At 40.0% G+C, this 20,410-nt stretch overlaps 2 protein-coding genes and 1 non-coding gene across 4 annotated transcripts in view; all 3 read left to right on the top strand.

Moving 5' to 3' along the window:
- The first annotated feature begins 1,291 nt into the window (after window positions 1-1,291).
- On the top strand, window positions 1,292-12,043 carry LOC141809742 (plexin domain-containing protein 1-like). Its single transcript, XM_074696915.1, has 15 exons — window positions 1,292-1,356; window positions 2,058-2,139; window positions 7,651-7,802; window positions 8,059-8,202; window positions 9,590-9,659; window positions 9,783-9,905; window positions 9,997-10,115; window positions 10,204-10,297; window positions 10,378-10,473; window positions 10,642-10,723; window positions 10,805-10,865; window positions 10,943-11,057; window positions 11,153-11,188; window positions 11,262-11,419; window positions 11,498-12,043. The coding sequence occupies exons 1-15, from the start codon at window positions 1,333-1,335 to the stop codon at window positions 11,609-11,611; spliced, it is 1,470 nt and encodes a 489-aa protein (XP_074553016.1). The 5' UTR covers window positions 1,292-1,332; the 3' UTR covers window positions 11,612-12,043.
- Window positions 9,361-9,432, top strand: trnac-gca (transfer RNA cysteine (anticodon GCA)). The gene has a single exon. It is a non-coding gene; the product is annotated as a tRNA-Cys (tRNA).
- Window positions 12,044-12,447: 404 nt separating the features above from the next.
- Window positions 12,448-20,410, top strand: part of lasp1 (LIM and SH3 protein 1) — a 38,454-nt gene continuing 30,491 nt past the window's right edge. Inside the window, exon 1 of one of the 2 annotated variants that reach the window (XM_074696970.1) lies at window positions 12,448-12,775. In XM_074696970.1, coding sequence (XP_074553071.1) covers window positions 12,707-12,775 — 69 coding nt within the window. In that variant the 5' untranslated portion in view covers window positions 12,448-12,706. The remainder of the gene's footprint in view (window positions 12,776-20,410) is intronic. The other variant, XM_074696969.1, reaches the window with a different exon arrangement.

The following is a 20,410-nucleotide window of genomic DNA, read 5'->3' as shown; positions in this document are numbered from 1 at the left end:
CATCCAGCTAGGGCTGCAACCAGACGGGTGGTAACATGTCCACTGTGGGGCTCAGTCTGTGATATAGAATTAAAAAATGGGTTAGAAAATTATTACATTACATTGTTTTCCTGTTATGTACTGTAATGTCTGTCCAGATGTTTTAAGATGACACCATTTGTGAACAGAAGGGCTTTAAAAGTAAAATCCAAGAGTGGGGTCGTTCTGTGCCAGCATAAAAACGTTTCTTGTAACTAACTGTAAATATTATCACAGAGTAGTTTTATAGTAGTAGTTTTAGAAAGCGCAGCTGGAGGGGATCAGGAAATATGGAGAATGGGGGGTCACTTAACCCTAGTCCAGTCAAACACCAGTGCTACAATTTGCAAACCAACAATCTCTGCATCAAACCACCAATCAGGCGTGTATGGTAGAGTGGCCAGGGGAAGACGCTCCTTATTGGAAGCACAGACTGTATATAGAGTGGACAGTGTTGCTCCACCATTTATCAGTGTGTGGTTTTGAAGCCAAAATTCCCCCGTCTCAGGCGTTGCCATTGGTAGCAGTTGCAGCCAGAGTCTGCGCAGTAGAGACGATGAGGGATCCTGGGAGAGTCTGAGTGGAGCTGGATGACAAAAATGACAATTATTATTTTTTCTTTCGAGAGTCTAATCACTTCTTGACTCAACCTCCCGACATATTTTACAATCCCCGAAAAAAATACACGAGAACAGCATCTGTCAGTCATCGTTAAATGTTACGTAAAACCTCGTTTTTAACCTTGTATAACTAATGAAAATGAAACTTTCAGAAATAAAGAGGACTTGAATACAAGACAGCCAAATGATATCTTCAAATCACCACAACAATCAGACGAGAGAAAGATTTCTACCAGGTGTATTAATTTTTTTAAGTTTGACCACAGCCCATCTGGAATGACTGGGAAGCTGGATTTTTTAACCTATACTGCAGCCAGCCACCAGGGGGAGCAGTTTTTGTGGGGACCTCACTTCGAGCCGAGCAATGGGACAAAGATTGAACTCTTTGGCGTGAATTCCAGGCGTCATGTTTGGAGGAAACCAGACACCGCTCGTCACCTGGACAATGACACAACACCATCCCACACCATAAAACGTTCCCTGACTTCAAACTACTACTTCTTCTATTACTACTGCAACTTTAACCTCTGTACATTTTTCCATTTTTTTTCATTCTCATTCTTTAGCTTCAGCATTTGCTGCAAGGACATGCAACTTCTCTAGTTTTTGTTTTGAAGCTCTCTACAGTCACCGGTGGTAACCCACACCTGCTGCAGCACACAGAACACGGTGTTCACGCTCCACATCATGGGACATGGTACTGATCGTCTTTCCAGCTGTGAGTCCAATAAACCCTCAGCTGCCATTTTCTCTGCCAGGGATTCCATGTTTGCTCCCATAACAGATAGAAATGATAAAAGCTGTGGCGCAGAGAGGGGCTGGAGTCAGCCACAGGGCTTGTTAATCTCCTCAGTTTTACAGGCCGTAAAAACAAAAGCTTTTACACAACTTCTGGAAGTTAAAACTGTAACAGGGACGTTTTGTGTTCCATGTTTGAGGCTGTTGCTAGAAGAGAGATGTGATGTTTAGAGGAGTGATGAATAGAATGTGTAATATCTGTCCTCACGGTTGTTTTGGACAGAGGGAGGCTCCACACACGTCCACTGCTCGTATTTTATCACTCAGACTGATGGGACTGAGGTGAGCAATGGATTTAGGGACCTTGAATCCCCAAATGAGCGGTGTAATCTTCCAAAACACAAAGATATAACTCATTGTCCTGACCTTTATGGTCTCCCTGCTGCAACGCCTCTCCATCTGATCCTTGTGTCTTTGTAATCACCATGGAAACGGATGAACAGCACAGAGGAGGAGGGAGAGGGTGTATTTAGAAACAGTGTGGAGAGGGTAAGATTCACAGGGAGGGAGGAGAGTGACGGGTGGAGGTTGGATTGAAGAGGAAACAGCTTTTTGCAAAAAGTAGAAGAGAAGAAGAGTTATCTTTTATTCATTTGCACTTTTTTTGTTTGTTTTCTGCAGATCATGTCTTGGAGTTTGGTGATGCTGCTGCTGTGGGGCTCCCAAACGGAGCTGGTGAGCGCCGTGGACCAAGGGGAAACAGGTGAGCTGGTTTCTTTTCTCTCCATCACTGCTGTCTCCTCTTTGAAGCCACGCTGATGCATGAAAACAGTTTTAATATTTAGATTTTTAAAGCCATTTGTTCTCCAATTCATGTGCGCTGCTATTTTAATTCAGCATAAACCACAGAGCTTCAGCAAAACTCTTTACGGGGCGACGCGTGGGCACACCATACGCACTAAAGAGACTGACCTAGTTTACAACAAAGTCCACAATTAAAATACCCTCGTCCACAAGCATGCCAGTGAGTCTAAACAAGAAGCCACAAACAGCTATGTCTCTGGTTTAAAATTAGACTCTGTTTTTTCATGCCTCCTTGCGAGACTTTGGCAGAAAAATTTAAGAGCTGTTGGATCCAGTTTTGCATAATCCTGACAAAAAGCTGGAGACTTTGCAGGAGGTGTGTCTGGGACTTTTTTGAAGACATATTTCAACAGCTCATTTTTTTTTTTTGCAAACTCCTCCAGAATTCAATCTTCTTTTATTGCTGTCAGAGAAAGAAAGTTGTGTCAGTCGATCCTCCTTGAAAGAGCGTCAAACATTTCTTGGAGCATCTTTAAAATAATCACAAAACGAGGTGTGATTACCTCATACCCTCTTTTCCTGTGCCTGATTTTCTCTTATCTGCCCTTTAACTCAACATTGTTCATCACTCAGTTTTAAAATATGATTCTCCTCCTCAGGGAGCCATCGACAGCATCTGAACCAGACTGTACAAACACAGAGCCGCCTGCTGAAAATGAATAGTATATCCTGCAGTGACCTCAGTGTTTGGCCTCCTGTCTTTGGTCCTGCTGAGAAGTTTGCTTAACAAATAGCCCGAAGCGGATCCAGACATGTTGGAGCTGAGCGTAGACAAGAATGAGACGGATTGTAAGAGTGGATCACAGATAGGATGTTATTGTCTGCCGAGCCCAGGTTGACTCTTGTTTTATAAAACTGACGCCTGTGTTTAAAGTCAGAGAAAACGGCATGAAGAAAAACATTCATCTGCCAGCGACTGTGACTCGTGATTTCATCTGGCACAGTGTTTGCATCCTTCATTTATGTCTCTTATCGGACAAAAAAGATTTGGTTTCACCAATCAAGAGTGAAAAAAGAGCAGGAGACTCATTTTTGACCAAATTTGGAGTATCACGTCTTTCACTTTATGTTGAAATCTAACAGGTTGCCCTCATATGGAGATGTTTGAGATGAAATTAGTCATCTTTTGGATTCCAGAGTTGTTTATAAAAAGGAGGCTCCTCTCAAAGCATTAATTCTAATTGTTTCTTGAATATGTCAGCTGCTTGTTATGCGTCCAAAATACATACAAAGAGATTTACCAATTTCAGCATCTTGAGCCTTTTGTAATGGAGAAAGGGAAAGTCCAATTAATATGCAACCAGAAGAGCTTTGAAGCTGGATGAGACTAAAGATTGCACATCTGCATCTCAGCCTGGAAATGAACTATGCACGCTGATTGTGGGTGATGCTGGGAGACGTGTGCCAGCTCCTCCGGCCTCTGCTCAGGAAGGGTGTGTTCGCTCGGACCGCTCGGAGCTGACCGCTCACAGAAAAAGGACGCTAAGCGGTGTGGTTTGGTAGCTGTTAAAAGAGTGGAGAGGTCAGCGCTTTGACCAAAACAGCTACCCTCTGAGTCTGAAATAAAAAGTGGCACAAGTTTTGTTAAAATGGCATGACACAGACTCAGAAACTTAGGTGTTTTTTTTTTTTTCATGAGCAGATGTTAAAGTATAACTCACTTCTTCTCAAGTGTCCGACCTTAATCACTCTGCACCACACCAGCTCTCCTCTTACCTCATAGATGCCATAACAGGGTGGATGCAGCGCTCAGTGATCACACATGGAGGTTTAATTTATGAGCAGCCACGCATGCTGTGACGCACTGCTAAATTCAATCAAAGGGTGGAGAGAAAGTCTCGAGAACAAACACAACAGGCTTCCTATGAGGTCAGGACGTTTGGGTTGTCACTTCAGTAACTTCTTCAATGACGCACTATAGCTGAGATGGATATCAGTGTTACAACGCAGAGTGATCGTTAAAGTTAGAGTCACACACAGGATGAACTCTGGGGATTTGGCACAAGCGATGCCCTCCCACTCTCAGGACAGGATGTAGCTAACATTTCACCAAAGAGAAGCTGCACTGGGTGATGGTGCTCTGAGAAATCTGCCCTGTGAAGCATAATTATTGTGTTTTAATAACGAACATCTGCAGAACTAACTTCCTAGTCTGTCATTCCTCTCTGAAGGAGTGGGAGGGTTGTCTGCATGTCAGTCTGTCTGCCCCAGCACATAAAAATACACAGGCTATTTTAACATTTCTATTCAGAACAATGCTCCTCATAACGGGTTTTGCTACTCCCAGCTCTCTCCAAGTGAAATCTCCCAACCTCATGAAGTTTTGCTTTTAATAAGAATAATCCCAGGACCCCTCATTCTAAAATGTCTAAGCATGAAAATCTGTGCTGGCAGAAATTTGCATCTCAGCCATTTCCCAAGCACGTTGTTACAAAATCGAAGTAACTTGGCAGGTTTGGGTTTCAGATATGATCTAAACTCTAATACTAATAGACTGCAGGGGGGGTTGGATGTCATTACAATTAATTTAAATCAGGCGTGTAAGTAAGAAGAGACGTGGCAAAAAGACAGTTTTAGTAAATTAAAACATGGGCTTCATGTCGCCTCATAAATGGGTCAGTCTGCCAGAAACTGGAAATGTCTGAATTCAATTTGAATAATAAGGCATATGTAGGGAATGTTGAACTGTAAGATTAGCACGATTTCTCATCTCAGCATGTTTGAATCTTTGAATTAAAAGTCTTTAAAAACATAAAAACTTTCAGGGTTACAAAGAATGTAGAAAATGATAGTGTAATGATTTTTTTTCCAATAAAATATTAAAGTATAACATGTTAGTGATATGAGTTGAAGGTGACAGGCGTCCTTTTTGTCTAACATTAATGCAATTGCATGCAAGCATATGAGCTGTTAACATGAAATAAAAAAGTTAAAGTTTTTAAAGATTTTTTTAAGACACATTTGGTTTTACTTAATTTTTTTTGTTTTATTCTTAAAAACTTGGGTGTGACAGGGCCTGATGCTTTGGCTTTGCCACTTCAAAAATAAATATATTTTTTGAAAAAATAAAATAAAATAAATAAATAAATGAATAAATAAATAAATAAATAAATAAATAAAACAGGGTAAAAACCCCTGAAATAAAATAAAGTATTTTTAAAAACACATTTTGAGCTACTTCATTTTTTCCTATTTAAAAACTTGGGTGTGTCAGGGCCTGATGCTTTAGCTTTACCGCTACAAAAATACATATATTTTTTTTAAAAAATACAACACTCTCAAATAAATAAACAAATAAATAAAACGGGGTCAAAACCCCTAAAATAAAAAATAAAGTTTTTTTAAGGCACATTTGGTTCTACTGATGTTTTGCTTCAGCTTTACGGCTAAAAAAATACTTTATATTTTTTAAAAATACAATACTATAAAATAAATAAATAAATAAAACAGGGTAAAAAAAACCCAGATATCAGTGTCAGAAATTATCCTCAATCAGTGCCAGTTATATTTAAAGACATGAAGCCACTTTCGCCTTAAAATTGCATGTATCACCTTTTTTTGGATGGTTTTATGTAAATGTGTCACAGGACTGACCCGAAAATTTAAAACAGTTGTAAATAAATAGACATTTTAAAGGAGGATAACATGTAAATGTATTAAATTAGCAGATTATGCTGTTTAGGCCTAATTTTATAGTGTTGTCAATTTAAATAAAGATTTCATTAAAAAAAAAAATCATCTAAGAATCTAGTAATTCCCGTGTTACTTTGTTGAACAAATCAGAAATCAACCCTCCAGTTTGTTAAAGACATTTTTGGATCGTTTAAGTTTTTGCGATGCAAGTCCAGGTATGTCCTTATCTGGTAGAAAGTCCCAGGTATGTTTTAATAGTCAAGGCCCACCTGAGCTTCTCTTTGGAGGGCATTGCCAGATTACACGCAGGAAGTTTCTATATCAGTGTCTGTAGACTGTTACTAGTTTCGGGTTAGCAACTATACTCTCACTCTTTGCAGGCTCGGTTAGGTTTGTGCTTTGTGTAAACGTGTGCAGGTGGAGCTGTTAGCCGTGTTAGCATGATTAGGGAGCAGGCAAACACCTTCCCACAGGTTAGTGACATTCCCACACTTAGACAAGGTGTTTGAGAGCGGGCTTTCAAACCAGATCAGTTGTAGATCTGGTTGAGACACCCTTCTCAGATTTGCTCTGTTCAGATGATAATCCCGACCAATCTAAAATCCGACGGTCTATATTTAACACGGTCCAATGAGGAGACACAGGAGCAGCAGAGACGAACTCTTTGTGGCAGCCGCGCTGACCACGCACCGCAGTGTCTGTGGGCGGGTAACTGAACTTCGCGGAGAGGGGTTTCCTTGGCTTTTAAAAGGTTCTGGGTCTTACTTTCTATGCTTTTAAAGGGTTACCGGCGCTACATTTAGCAGCTCCCATCGTCTACCGAAAGCACAAGAGGGAAAAAGTAAACGTTAAAGACGAGTGCTGCTCACAGGCAGGGTTAGGTCTGTAAGCTAATGCTACGCGGCTCCGCTAACAGTCTGACGTACTGCGGGTTTATATATAGGAGCCCTCGTGCGTGACGTCACCGTGGTGCCGTTGTGAATGTACAAGAGGCGCAATCAATCTTCATGTACCGTAATACTAGATAGATAGATAGATAGATAGATAGATAGATAGATAGATAGATAGATAGATAGATAGATAGATAGATAGATAGATAGATAGATTTTCATCCATTCAATAAGTCTATATATTTTTGTTTTGTTGGCTGTTATTTAATACACTGCACGTGCTTTAAGTTGCCAGTATTTAGTTGGCAAAAAATAAATAAATTGCAGTTTTCAACTGAACAATATTGTTCACAAACATCCCACATCAAAGTCCTGTTGCTTACCCTGTCAGATATTCCCTAACCATAGGAACATAACGGTGTGGTGTTAGTGTAAACTCTCAACATAAACTAGGAATATGTGGCTTTTAGCGTGTGGCTTGAAAGGAAGCAGGATGAAACATACAACACCCAAAATTAAAACAAAGTCTACCTACCTCAGTTTGCTTATCATATATGGTTAACAGTGTTTATTGGTTCTGGCAGTCCCTTCACAGCCTCCCCAAAGTATATTTACTTTGTTTTTGCCTTCATACAAAGTTGGCTGCAACTGACAAGGCCAACACTCACTATTCAAACACAAAGAGATATTTCTCATGTATCTGACTGAGTGACTCTGAGCCTGTAAAGTGTGAACAAAGCTCCTCTGAAATGTTATGTGACAGTGAGGTACCGCTGCCAGGAAATAATAAAGCTTCGGTGTAATGCATCAGTTGACTTAGAGGTGGATGTAAATACTCATTTCATGACCTCACGACATGCTAACCTGATTTTTATTATTTTGGACAGAGATGTGGTACAGTGTGACTTCACAAACTGGCCGGGACATTCATCGTCAAAGAGCTCAGAGGTCAACTTCAGGCCAGGCTGGAGGAAGCCCAGCTGTCCTGGGTGGAGGACTCACCATCAACACCCTGCCAAACAACATGACACGCGTAGTGGTGAGTTCTACGCCACACTGTTTGTCATTACAGTCATGGCGTGTGGCATTTATCATGTTCCTGCCTTTGTTGTATTTGTTTTTGCTGAAGTTAAACACTGCCCTCTTTTGGAAAAAATCACTTATTTGGGGAAGTGAATGACATCACATGATTTAACCATGTGCTGTGTGAACTTTTAGTGTGGCAGCCTGTATGATAGTCTTTGAACACAGTCACGCCATCCTGACCTTAAATTTTCTGTTTTTCTTTCTGTTAGGAGGATTCTGGCAAGTATTACACGTGGCGCAGCTATGGCCCAGAGGACAAGCGTACAAAGGAGCTTTGGGTAGACATGAATGACGCTCGATATGGCGAAGTTAGAGTCCATGCCATACTGTCAAATTCATACAAACAGGCTGTGGTGAGTCCCAGGAACAAGTTTCCTTTAGTTGTAAATTCACGCCCAATGTCACATGGCATTAGAGTCCTCTTTTTTTTCTAGGTTATGAGTTTTTATATTTTAATTTAAGGTTTATTTATTTATTTATTTATTTATTTATTTATTTATTTATTTATTTATTATTATTATTATTATTATTATTATTATTATTATTATTATTATTATTATTATTATTATTATTAATTTTTATTGTATTTTTTCAAATAATATTTTTATTTATTTATTTTTATTGTTTTTTAAATAATATTTTCATTTATTTATTTCTTTTTTTTTGTTTGTATTATTTTTACAAGGATACCTGCCTCTCATGTTTTAAGAAATTTGACCAAATAAAAAAATATGTACAAATAGATGTTTACTTAGAAAAATAAAAATGCTAATAAGAATGTAACAGTAAAAATGCAGCAGGGGTGCCCTGCACACCAAGTAATAAAAGCAGTTCAGTCGATAAATATTTGACAGGGTCTATCAAAAGGTGATGATCTGATAGCGTGGAGTGTATATCAGTTTTTTTTGGTAGTGTTCCAGTAAGAGTGGATTTCAGTCTGAACTATTAGGCAACACAGTCAGGGGACTTAAAAAGAACCAGGACTTGCTGGTGTATGTCGAGGCCAACACGTCTGCCAGATGCTGTCAGCACCTGGCAAGTCTCGACCTCCACTTACTGTTAAACACCTGGCACCTGTACAGTTCCCACAGCTCACTTTAACAAGATTTAGTGGAACAAGTAGTCCTGCGCTCTGAGAACCGTGGGATTATCAAGTGGAACCGGAGTTAATGAGGCAGCAGCTGAAGCAACAGCTCTGCATCACATCACAGGAGGATGACACTGAGATGGGAAATGTGCCAGCAGCTTGGTCGTCTTGGGTCCATAAAAACTACCTGCAGTCTTTTCACCTGTTGTGGTGTTGAGGTTGTCAGTTTTTCACAGGTTATCTCTGCTGAAGTCCGTCACCCTGGATGACTCACTCCTTTACAGCTCAGTTGTTTCAGTGCTGTCACTAAAGGGTTGCAGGATTGTTGCATCAGACTGCATGCTGGGAAGAAGTCCTATCACAGGGAAGCCAAGGTGGAGCCTGCTGGTGTGAAGAATAGCTTTCGCTGGGAATGGAAGAGACAGGGGGTATAGCTCAGTGGTAGAGCATTTGACTGCAGATCAAGAGGTCCCCGGTTCAAATCCGGGTGCCCCCTTGTTTATACTATGTTTGTCAAACATAAATGCAACACCCGTCTTACAGGTAGTTATGCAAATATGTATGTTGCTCAGAAAACACTGCCAAGTCAATAGGTACAAATCTAACATTGCTCCATCTGCCTCCTGCTGTTTTTGTCTCCTCTCTTTTCACAGAGGGTTGCTCTGTCGTTTGCCTTCCCTTTTTACGGACATTACCTGAGGCAGATTACCATAGCAACTGGAGGTACTTTCCTTTTTCATCACAGATGTTCAAGTGACCTTAACTACATGTTTTCAGAGCAGAGGAGTGTTTTCACAAGGTAGCACTTACATCTTACACATTTTCCCATCTGGCCTTTTTTTTCAGGGTTTATCTTCACAGGAGAAATTATTCACCGTATGCTGACAGCGACACAGTACATCGCCCCTCTAATGGGCAACTTTGACCCCAGCTACTCCAAAGACTCCACTGTGCAGTACCTGGATAACGGTAAAATGTTGTGTAATGTTAAAACCAACCTTCATTTCTCAGATTTATCATCCAGTTTGTGTGACTGTTTTTTTGTATCCTCTGTGTGCAGGTGAGGTGTTTGTGGTCCAGTGGGAACAGGTCAGGCTTCCTGGAAAAGAGTCGGCTGGGGGCTTTACATTTCAGGCTGCGCTTCATAAATCAGGAACCATCACGTTCAGCTACAGAGATGTGAGAAACACCTGTTCTCTGTGCTCTTATATTCACTTCCTCAACCGTCTTGCTGTCTCATCCTATTCCTCTTTTCCCGGTTTGTCAGGTCCCTCTGTCGTTAGATGTGATCAGCTCAGCTGACCATTCTGTCAAGGCCGGTTTGTCTGATGCCTTCATGGTCACCACACCTCAACCAACAGGTCAGAAACAAAGCAAAAAGAGTCTAAGACAGTGTTCTTTGAATTCATTAACATTTGATCCTGCTTTTCCTTAATCTAAGATGGTGAGAGCCAAACAATTTATGAGTACCATCGAGTTGAGATTGACACCACAAAGATCACCAACTACTCTGCTGTAGAATTTACTGCACTTCCGAGTGAGTTGTTTACTCTTCTCACATCTTTTATCCCCTGTTTCTTCCTTTTTATCACTTGTGTGCAAAATTATACATAAATAGCTGTTATCCCCCATAGGACCAATAAACCAACCCAATAAACTAACCTAATCTCATTTCCAAAATAACTTTTCTTTCTGTCTTTCTCAGCCTGCCTGCAGCATGACAGCTGTGAGGCCTGTCTCTCATCAGACCAACCTTCTGGCTGCAGCTGGTGCAATGTACTCCAGAGGTGAGTGTGCCATTCTTTGAGCTTATATGTTCAAGAAAATGCATTTTTTAAGCTTTGAAATAAAGATCCTGTGTGTTTTAGGTGTTCAGATGGAATGGATAGACACAGACAGGAATGGTTGGACTTTGGCTGCTCAGAAGAGGTATTACTGACCACGAAGATCATGTGTTTGCTTTTTATTTTTAAGATTTATTCATGTAATTTGTTGTTCATGTGCAGAGCAAAGATAGAACCTGTGAGGATTACCACAGAGCTGACAGCTCCACTGGTTCCTCGATCACACCAGAGGATGAGGCGCCTTTGACGTCTATTCAAAAGGGCTGTGTAAATGATGGTGAGGTTGCATTTTTTGTACAGTATATGCATAATTTAATTATTTTTGTAGACTTTTTAACATTAAATAATTTCAAAATTAACTTTTTTTCTCAGATAAGACCAAACATCTTATATACAGGGCAGGAAATGGTGAGTTAACACTGTTTAAACAAATAGTGTTGGGCATAAGGGAAGGGTATAGCTAACGTTATCTTTGTTACAGATGTGAGGGCAGATTCTTCATCCAGGGGCGATGTACTAACAAACACAGGAGTGATAGCCGGCATAGCAGCTGCCATGGTGCTACTTCTGGCTCTAGTACTTCTCGCTCTTTACATCAACTATCATCCTACAGCTGCATCACCACTTTACCTCATCCAGGTGAGTGCTTACTGAGCCCTGAGAAGAGCAAGATGTTCTGTTATTATGACACTTCACAACATTTTTTTCTTTCCATAGCGACGACAGAGTTTCTGGCCTTCCTTGAAGTTTAAGAAGCAACAACCTGGTTACACAGAAGTGGAAGGAGACGGACATGAAAAAGCTTGCATTGTTGAAGCTGGGCCATGTTGAAGTCACTGGTAGAAATTTTTGAAAAACAAGACGTTAGAATGAAACCAATTTTTGCATTTTTTATAAACACAAAACATTTTGGCTTTTATATTTTGTATCTTGGTTTTTAAGATGTCCTTTTTTTTTACGAAGTATATGGATAAGAATTTTTGTTTAATATGAAATAATTTCAGGATAAAAGTACGTTTTTGTTGGAGTTAACTGATATGCATTCATAAATGTGACCAAATCTGACTGCAATAAAGAGAGAAGTGCATGCCACAAAGCTGACAACCCTAACCTGTGCTTATTTTAGCAATGTAGCAATGTAATAAAGACCTGACTGTGCTGCTTGTGATGGTGGTGTTAATGCTACAAATTACAACAGGTGTTTTCTTTTTTCTTTCTTTAAAAAAAAAAACAAAATAGTTAATGTTAAACAAACCTGGCACTGAATAAGAAAATACAGTACCTCTGTTCGGCCAGCAGGTGTCCTCCTAACCAAACGCATCCTGCAGAAGTCAAGTAGGGCATGCAGTGAACGTGGCAGATGTGTAAAAATGTGATTGCATGATTGGTAAACCCCTTTCCAAACCTGCAACAATAAAGATGATCGCATGAGTTTGCTATGTCAGCATAGATGGGATGAGGACGGGTGTGCTGCACATGTTTATGGAAGTGAATCTGCACAGTTAGGCTGTTACGGAGCTTCATTTTCAGACAGGACACAAGGAGTTAAAATCGAGTTAAAAATTTGAATGTGAAAATACATTTCCTGTGAAAATGTCAGAAACCTTCTCCCCAAAAAGTGAACCTCCTACACGGCCTCTTCCCTTTTGGCTCGGGCACGCGCAGTAGAGGAAGGGAGGGAGGCAGTGAAGGAGGAAGCGAGCGCGCGCTTTCCGTGTCTGCTTGGAGGACTGACAGCCAGCTGTGCGGCTACCACGACAACAACAACCTCCTGGATTTGTTACACACAACTAGATTAGTATTGGTCTTCTCTTGGTCAAAACTGTCCAGCGTAGCTCGATTAAAGTGTGAACTCGACAGCACACAGCTACAACCTGTATCATCGGCGGTTTCCGTGCTAACTAGCTAGAGGAGCATTCCACCAACATGAATCCGTCGTGTAGCAGATGTAATCGAGTCGTTTACCCCACGGAAAAAGTGAATTGTCTGGACAAGGTAAGAACATGAAAGAACCGTCTATTCCTATTCTACCTCTGAAAAAATAGTCTTAACAAACCCTCCTAACATCCCACCCTAGATACACCCATCTCTGCTCTGTTAGAAAATAACACCTTCACATATTTTGTGAATGAATTGAACAGGACAGGTATTTCGCTAGCATGCCAAGCTAGCGAAACGGCTAGCCTAACGTCTGGGAAGCGCTTTCATAAAAGCGCGGTCCTACGATGAAAATGAAAGATATTTGTGTATTATCACCACTTCGGGGTTAAATAATTCACATTTTTTATTAGGACATTGTCTTTAGGCTATGCGTTGATTTAGCCTGAACCAGCGCCTCACTGCACTTCCGCCAGACGAGCTTGGTTTGGGCCTGGCTGGCACCTCCGCTTTGAAGAATAACGTCCGCCAACATTAAGAAACAGCCTCGAAATCACACAAATAATGCATTACACACCCTAAACAATCCAAGAATGTGGAGTTTTTCCTTAATACGACCCTTTCCCACTGAAGCCAAGCTTTTACAGCGCGGGGCAGCAACGTGGACTGATTGGTAACGTGTCTGTGTCTAATTCACTTGCTTATCCAAGCCAGGTATGATTAGTCCAGCTTCCTCGATTAGTTTCCAGTCCGAGACAGGAGCCTAATCCCTGCCAAGGTTGTAATCTTGTCAAATTTACCCATATTGCTTCTATTGAGATCACTAATTCACATGTGGGCATCAAACTGAGTTGAATAATCTCATTATTTGTGGACCTCTTCAAGATCCAGTGATCAGATCATGTTTTGATAATTACATGTAATAATCACTTAGACCCACAATTTGCTGCAGAAGTCACAGACATGCAACCCAGTTAACATACATAGTGGGTGGGGCTTCCAATGATGAGCAATTGCCCTGAGGTGTTGAATTTGTTAGAGATAATAAGATATAGATTCTATTGTTAGACACTCCTACATTTATTATTCTGAATATATAATTAAGAAAAAATACAAAATGCACCCTAAGGGGTAAAGTTCAGTCACAGAGCAAGTCAAAAAAGTAGAGGAAACCAAGCCACAATACACTAATTACACAAGACAGGATGATAATTTACTGTCTTTGCTCCAAAATGCATAGCAATGTTTATGTATTTTTAACAAAGAAAGGCTTGAGGCAAGTAGATAATTTTCTAATGGGTGTCCATTGAAAATCAATCTTTGTCTCCCTGTTGAGACATGCTTATCTGTAGGGGTTGACAGAAGGGGAAGGTGGGGAAAGCCTGCACAAACACATTATCTAAAGTAACACCAGCTCTAGATTGGATGCATTACTTCCCAGCTGCATGGATGTAGCATTGAATGCATCATGACTAATGTTTTCCTAAGTGCTCTGGACTGGAATTGATTTACCTCTGAAGACATCTCCATGCTCAGAGCCTTCCAGTCCTAGAGATGCAAGTCGTGGTAAAAGGCTGTTATTGATGAGAATCATATTGCCACAAGAACAGCCTGGATGTGTGCTGGAATTTGGCCTGAAGCAGAAAAAGGGGAGCATTCCAGCAGCAGACAGACACTCCCATAAAACGTGCTCTGTCAGAGGCCTGCTGTGTCTCCCTGCTCCGGAGCGAGCACAGGAGAGGAGCCTGCCGTCTGTCTTCGCTGCCATTCCGCATCAGCGCTCAAACCGTCTCACACGCCAAAACAACCTCCCTTGTTCCCTCTCTGTGGCACACCCACACACACACACACACACACACACACACACACACACACACACACACTGCCCCTCTGGTTTGTTTTAAGGCCACATTGGCTGGGGAATTTTCACCGTGCTAGGCTAGCTCAGGTGAAGGCTGCAGCTCCATTGGTATTCTCAGCTGTTGGTTGGATGGATGCTTTTTTACCTGACTAGCTGTCTATATATAAACCCCTCTGTGGAGATGTGGAGCTACAGAGGCTTGCTTGTCTGTCAGCTGCATACCACTATACCAGGGCTGGGCCCAGCAGAGGGAGCAGGCAGCCGAGCACATGTAAAGACAGGAAGTGAATTTAGGTTGCATGTTGGTGATGGTTTCTCCTCGTTGATTGGCCTCCCTTAAAACCGGAAAATCCCTCATGGGTGTGCAGAGGCATATCTCTGAAGATGTAGGTTAAGGCTCACTGAATCTGCCAATGAATGTAGTAACAAAGCACCTGAAGGTAAAAAGGGACACTGTTAGCTTTATTTTTAATGTCTGGAGGAGTGAAATGATTTGTATGTATGCTGCTATGAGATTAACAGGCCTTTCAGCACTCAGGAAGTGTGTGTTTCCTAGATAAATTGAGAGAGGAGTGGAGTGCTGATCGCTTGGAGCAGGGCTGCAACCTTAAATTTTCAAAAGAGCCATTTAGTCACAGCCACAAAATCTTCTTTATCTTCACAATAAAGTAAAAAAAGTGTAAAATAAATAAATAAACGGTAAAAATCTGGTAAATAAGTATCTAAACAAGAAGTGTTAATAAAATTGTACATGTGGTGCCCCAGTTTTAAATTTTTATTACATTTTTCAAGTATTAAAAAAAATTAAAATATGTCTAATATGAATTTAATAAATGTGCTAAATTTATGACATTTCAATAAGAAGCAAAAGTTAAAAAAAAAACAAGAAATTTCAAATATTTGCAAAAAAAAATTAAAAAAAGATGAAAAAAATTCCAAAAATTTAAAATCAGGAAAATTTTAACCAAATTTCATGAATTAGCAAAAATAAAAAATTGTAATTTCAAAAAATTGCAATTAAAAAATAAATATTAAAAAAAAATCAAATATTTGCAAAATTAATCATTTTTTACAATCATGTAAAAAAAAAGCAAAATCTTCAAAACATTTTGAAGTTTTTTACCAAATTTGAAAAACTGTTAAGACTTACATTCATAATTTGTAAAAAGTAAAAAAAAGAGCAAAATTTTAAAAGCTTTATTGCAAAATTGAGATGCAAATTTAGTTTAAAAAATGTTAACGCATGATTTTATTTAGTGTCAATTAAAATTTTTATATATATATATATATATATATATATATATATATATATATATATATATATATATATATATATATATATATAATTAGATAATTAAAATTAAATTAGAAATCAAAAAATGTTTATCTTAATAACATTTTAGTTTTATTTAGTGTCAGTGTCTCTGATTAATAAATTTAAATGTATAAATTACTAAATATAATTAAATAAATAATTAAAAATAAATTAGAAATTTTGAAAATGTTCATTTTAATAATATTTTTTTAAAGCTACAAGGAGCCACTGCAAAGGAGTCAAAGAGCAGCATGAGGCTCCAGAGCCACAGGTTGAAGACCCTTGGCTTGGAGCTCATCTCAGTGAAAAACTTGTGTCTGCTGGAGTATCCATGTACTTACTGTCTGTACGTGCTGTCTGCATCTTTCATATCACGGCCTGTTCCTACCTGCAAGGGGAGAGACATGGTCCAACTAGCTCCTGCAAGATTGATTAATACATGGAGCAGATGCCTTCAGCTGTACGTTATAAAGGAGGAGAGCAGGTTCCCTGGTTGTAAAAAAGCTATCCAGTGAATGTCTTTTCCTTATGTCTACAAATAATTGACAGGTGTATCCTGTTTGTTTCTTCTTCCAAAGTCTGTGTTAAATACAAGCATTTGCTGCAGCTCTCGAGATGTTATTTGGGTCGAACTGAGTGTTTACACCAATTATTAGCACATTGTTGAGGATAAATATTTTAATGATCATCAGAGATGGAACAGCTGTGTCGAATTTTTTAATTTCCGGGAAAAGTTTCAAGAATTCGTCTCCCAAACATGAGAATTTTCTCCTCTTTTTCACAGAAGTAAAGTTTTTCAGGCAAATGTGTAAAATACTTTTCAATTCAACCGTCAAATTACATTTTGATTTCCTTACAACTGATTTAAATGCGAGACTCCTAAAATAGTGACACATTAAATGGTTTCAGAAAGGAATAAAAGCACATATTCATAAATTAAACTGGATAGGTGTCAGAAGAAGTGGCCCCACTCACATGATCTGAAATTTTTAGACATGGTTGTCATTTACAGAAGCGTGTGTAGAAATCTGATTTTATGCCATGTTTGCTTCAGATTTCTGCCGCTGATAAATCTGACATAGTTTTGTTCTGTCCGCTCCCTACAGCTGACTTATTTATTTCTGTTATCCAGCTAACACATTTCTGTCCTGTGGCCTGCTTCTCAATCACAGGAAATGACTGAAGAAGGGGGTTAAAGGTCAGAGGAGTACAGTATTCAAGTTGTGCAGCTGTGTACAGTCTGTACGGCTTACATCATAAACCCTGAACTCATTCACTGCCTACAGAGTGCAGCATGTAATCACTAAGCTCCTCCGTTTTTAAGTATTCTCCAGTTATTGTAAAGGAGGATTTTTCTGTGTTTTCCTCTCCTCTGACTCCAGCTTTAGACGTTGTTTTATATATAGAAGGATTATTTCTGAGGGCTGATTCATGTTCTCCCAAGCAATGAGGTGAGGAAACTGTCCAACCGCTAACAGTCACCTCCCGAAATGACTCAGAGTCACAAACGAACATTTAAGCCAAAATCAGCTGAGGTGTTGACTTGAATCAGCCACCGTTTGCCCCTTTTCCTGTGCACTAACAGAGTTTGTACTTGTTGCACTGCTTTAAAATATAACTGAAGACAGAAATCATAATAGACGGAGCAGTTTTCATCGGTCAGTTCGTCAATAGTGGCGTCGTGGTTCATGTACACATGTGACATTGTCTGGCTTTATACAGGAAGTGAGTCTGGGAACGAGGAGGATGTGCACACATGCTGTCAGTGTTCAGTTAAGCTCAGGTCAAAGTGATAAAAGAGTAAAGCTAATGTTTGCCTATTTAAAATACCCTGATTACCAATAAAGGTTCAGCGCAACACACAAGACTCTCTGTGCTCCAGAAATGTGATGGGAGGGATGATGTTATACTTTACTGAAATAGATAAAACAACCACTCTCTTTGTTTGACTTTCCACAAACACACTCTATTATGAGTATAACTCAGCATGATGCAGAATCAGTGGGCGCTCTGAGCTTGTTTCCCTGCAGCGCCACGGTCCCATCCAAGGGTGATGACGCCTGAAGTTTGGTCTCTGTGTGCCCAGTCATAACCTTGTCTTGGTTGCTGTCTCTGCAGAAATCCTCGCTTCACAAAGATAGGTTGTTGGAAGTGGGAGCAGGGCTGTCGGTGCGTTATTGGTAAATCAATCCAGAGCTTTGGCAGAGTTTCGGCTTTCTGAAACATACTTTTACAGCTGTAATAAACTTGTTTTAGTGGGACTCCTGGTTTTCTGACTAGCTTTCTTTTCTTGGAAGTGTAAAGCTGCTCTGCTGTCTCATCTTTGGGCTTTTTAAAGAAGCTCTGCAGAGAGGTTTGTTCATAACTTATCTCTAAAAAAAGCCTATATCTGATATATTGACCGATATCCAATATATCAGCTGATATATATAATAAATTTATTGATATAAACAGGATTTATACTGTGTATAATCACTAGGGATGGGTACCTTTCACATTTAAAGCGATACGGTACCGATGCCCGGTACCTGGCAATCGGTACCGGTACTCAGCGATACCAATTTTCGGTACTTTTTTTGTGTCTCTGTGCTAAAAAATATCAATTTGTTTAGTAATAAAATACATAATTTTTTTTTCTACACATATTTATTCTTAATTAAATAACCTTGCAATGCTGTGTTCATTTCCAGCATGGAAAATTGGCTACCCTTCAACCCCCTCACAGTCACAAGTATGCATTTAGGTACCTAAACATAGTAACTTTTGATTTTACATGAACCGGTACCCGATACTTTTGACAGAATTGGGTCGGTACCTATAAAAGTACCTGATTCGGTACCCATCCCTAATAATCACAATCATTATAATACCCAAATGATTCAAGACAGCCGCATTAAATTGAATACTAGGAACTAATTATATATACACTATTAAATGAAAACAAGGAACTAATTATAAAACTGTCAACATTAGAACTGTAGTGTAAACCAATGATCAATAAGAACGAGCTGTAAACACAATAATAATAGAAAAGAATTGAATAGAAAATACTTTATTTATCCCCGAGGGGAAATTCAGGAGTCACAGCAGCAATCGGCCCGACCGATTAATCGGCCCGACCGATTAATCGGCCCGACCGATTAATCGGCCCAACCGATTAATCAGTGGGGCTCTAATAGTGAGGGATGTGTGTCTGTGCAGGGGCGAAGGATATGGTCATTTTTCAAAATAAAGTACCCAGAAATTAAACAATTTATTCTGTACTAAACCCAGGGCCTGATCTTTAGGAGAACGATTTGTAGGGAGGATTTGTGAAGCGCTCTGACCTTTCACCCACACTGTGCTTCATTTCCAGGTTTATTATGAGTTACTAGTTTTAGTCTGGTTGCTGGGGTGGCAGTTTGTGGTTGTGTGTGTGTTACTAAGTGCATATTGCAGTCTGAAGTGGTTTGGAAAGTGTGTTAAGTGCATACTCTGGCAGAACATTGTCTATTGGAGTCTCTGTCTGCCTGCTGGCAAACAACACAGCTCTTGACTGGGGTAGAAATCTGTGGCATCAGGTAGGCAAATATTTAACCAGCGTGCTGTAATGAGTTAGAGTCTCCTTTATTAGAACAAGCCAGATGTTGGAAGTTTGTCTCGCAGCATATCGTGCGTGAGAACTGTTTTCTACACTCATATGCTCAGAGAAGGATGAGATAATAACCTGCAATGTGTGTGTGTGTGTGTGTGTCCTTCAGGCGTTAAATGCCACCAGTGCCTGGGTTGGTAATCACAGGAGAACTGCTCAGAGGAAGCTCATCTATCATGGGCAGTGGATAAAATAGACTTTTAGAAAGTAAAACAACAGTGATCTATCTGCTCTATGAGAACAGCTCTGACCTGCAAAGAGGCCGGTAGCATTAAGTGTGTTAAACGGGTCACTGAATCGTGTCCAGTCAGTCTGTATGTAGTATGAACAAGCTTGTCCCTCGTCAGCAGCTCACTCACCCTTCCTCTGCTCTGTGTGTGATGTGTGTGTGTGCATACTAAGTGTCTGAACTTTGTGTTGGCCTCTCACATAGCTCCCAGGGTTTTATTGTCCAGGCTAAATTGTCATTGCTTCTCACCGTGAGGCTGACTGAGCATTTTTGCTCTTGACTGGAGCCTCAGATCCCTGCTGACAGACATGCATTGGACGTATAACCTACATACAGAGCGAGATCACGCTGTTCATACCAGGGCACACATATAGGAAAGCGTGCACACGTGCCCCTGAGCTGCACTGATACAGGGAGACAGTGCGTTTTTTTAATGTGTGTTTTATTTCTAGGGCTCCATCTCTGCAGTGTCCTCATTTTCCAGCTGACTGCCAAAATCCCGGCTGGGAAGAGCCAGGTTTTCCTGGGGCTGGACAGGGCTAACTGCTGCATGGCCTCTTTCACACACATTTAACATGTTCTCACCCTGTTTTCTCTGTTTGGCTTCATTTAGCTTAATCCTGTGACTCATATAGACTCAAAATATGATCCTATATTGAGTGATGATTTATGCCTGGTATTAGGACCCATCTCAAATGTGTCTCCAGTGACCAGTT

The sequence above is a fragment of the Halichoeres trimaculatus genome, unplaced genomic scaffold (assembly GCF_033239565.1).
Source record: "Halichoeres trimaculatus isolate MK-OKI-2021-1 unplaced genomic scaffold, fHalTri1.1 fHalTri1_scaffold_20, whole genome shotgun sequence".
NCBI classification, from domain to species: Eukaryota; Metazoa; Chordata; class Actinopteri; order Labriformes; family Labridae; genus Halichoeres; species Halichoeres trimaculatus.
This window is presented reverse-complemented; position numbering and strand designations above follow the sequence as displayed.

What these genes read in the sequence shown, in the direction of transcription:
- LOC141809742 (XM_074696915.1), top strand. Translation starts at nt 1,333, where the DNA reads ATGGTACTGATCGTCTTTCCAGCT. An exon ending in TACTGATCGTCTTTCCAGCT is followed by an intron (nt 1,357 to 2,057) that starts GTGAGTCCAATA and finishes TGTTTTCTGCAG; the next exon opens with ATCATGTCTTGGAGTTTGGT. An exon ending in ACAACATGACACGCGTAGTG is followed by an intron (nt 7,803 to 8,058) that starts GTGAGTTCTACG and finishes TCTTTCTGTTAG; the next exon opens with GAGGATTCTGGCAAGTATTA.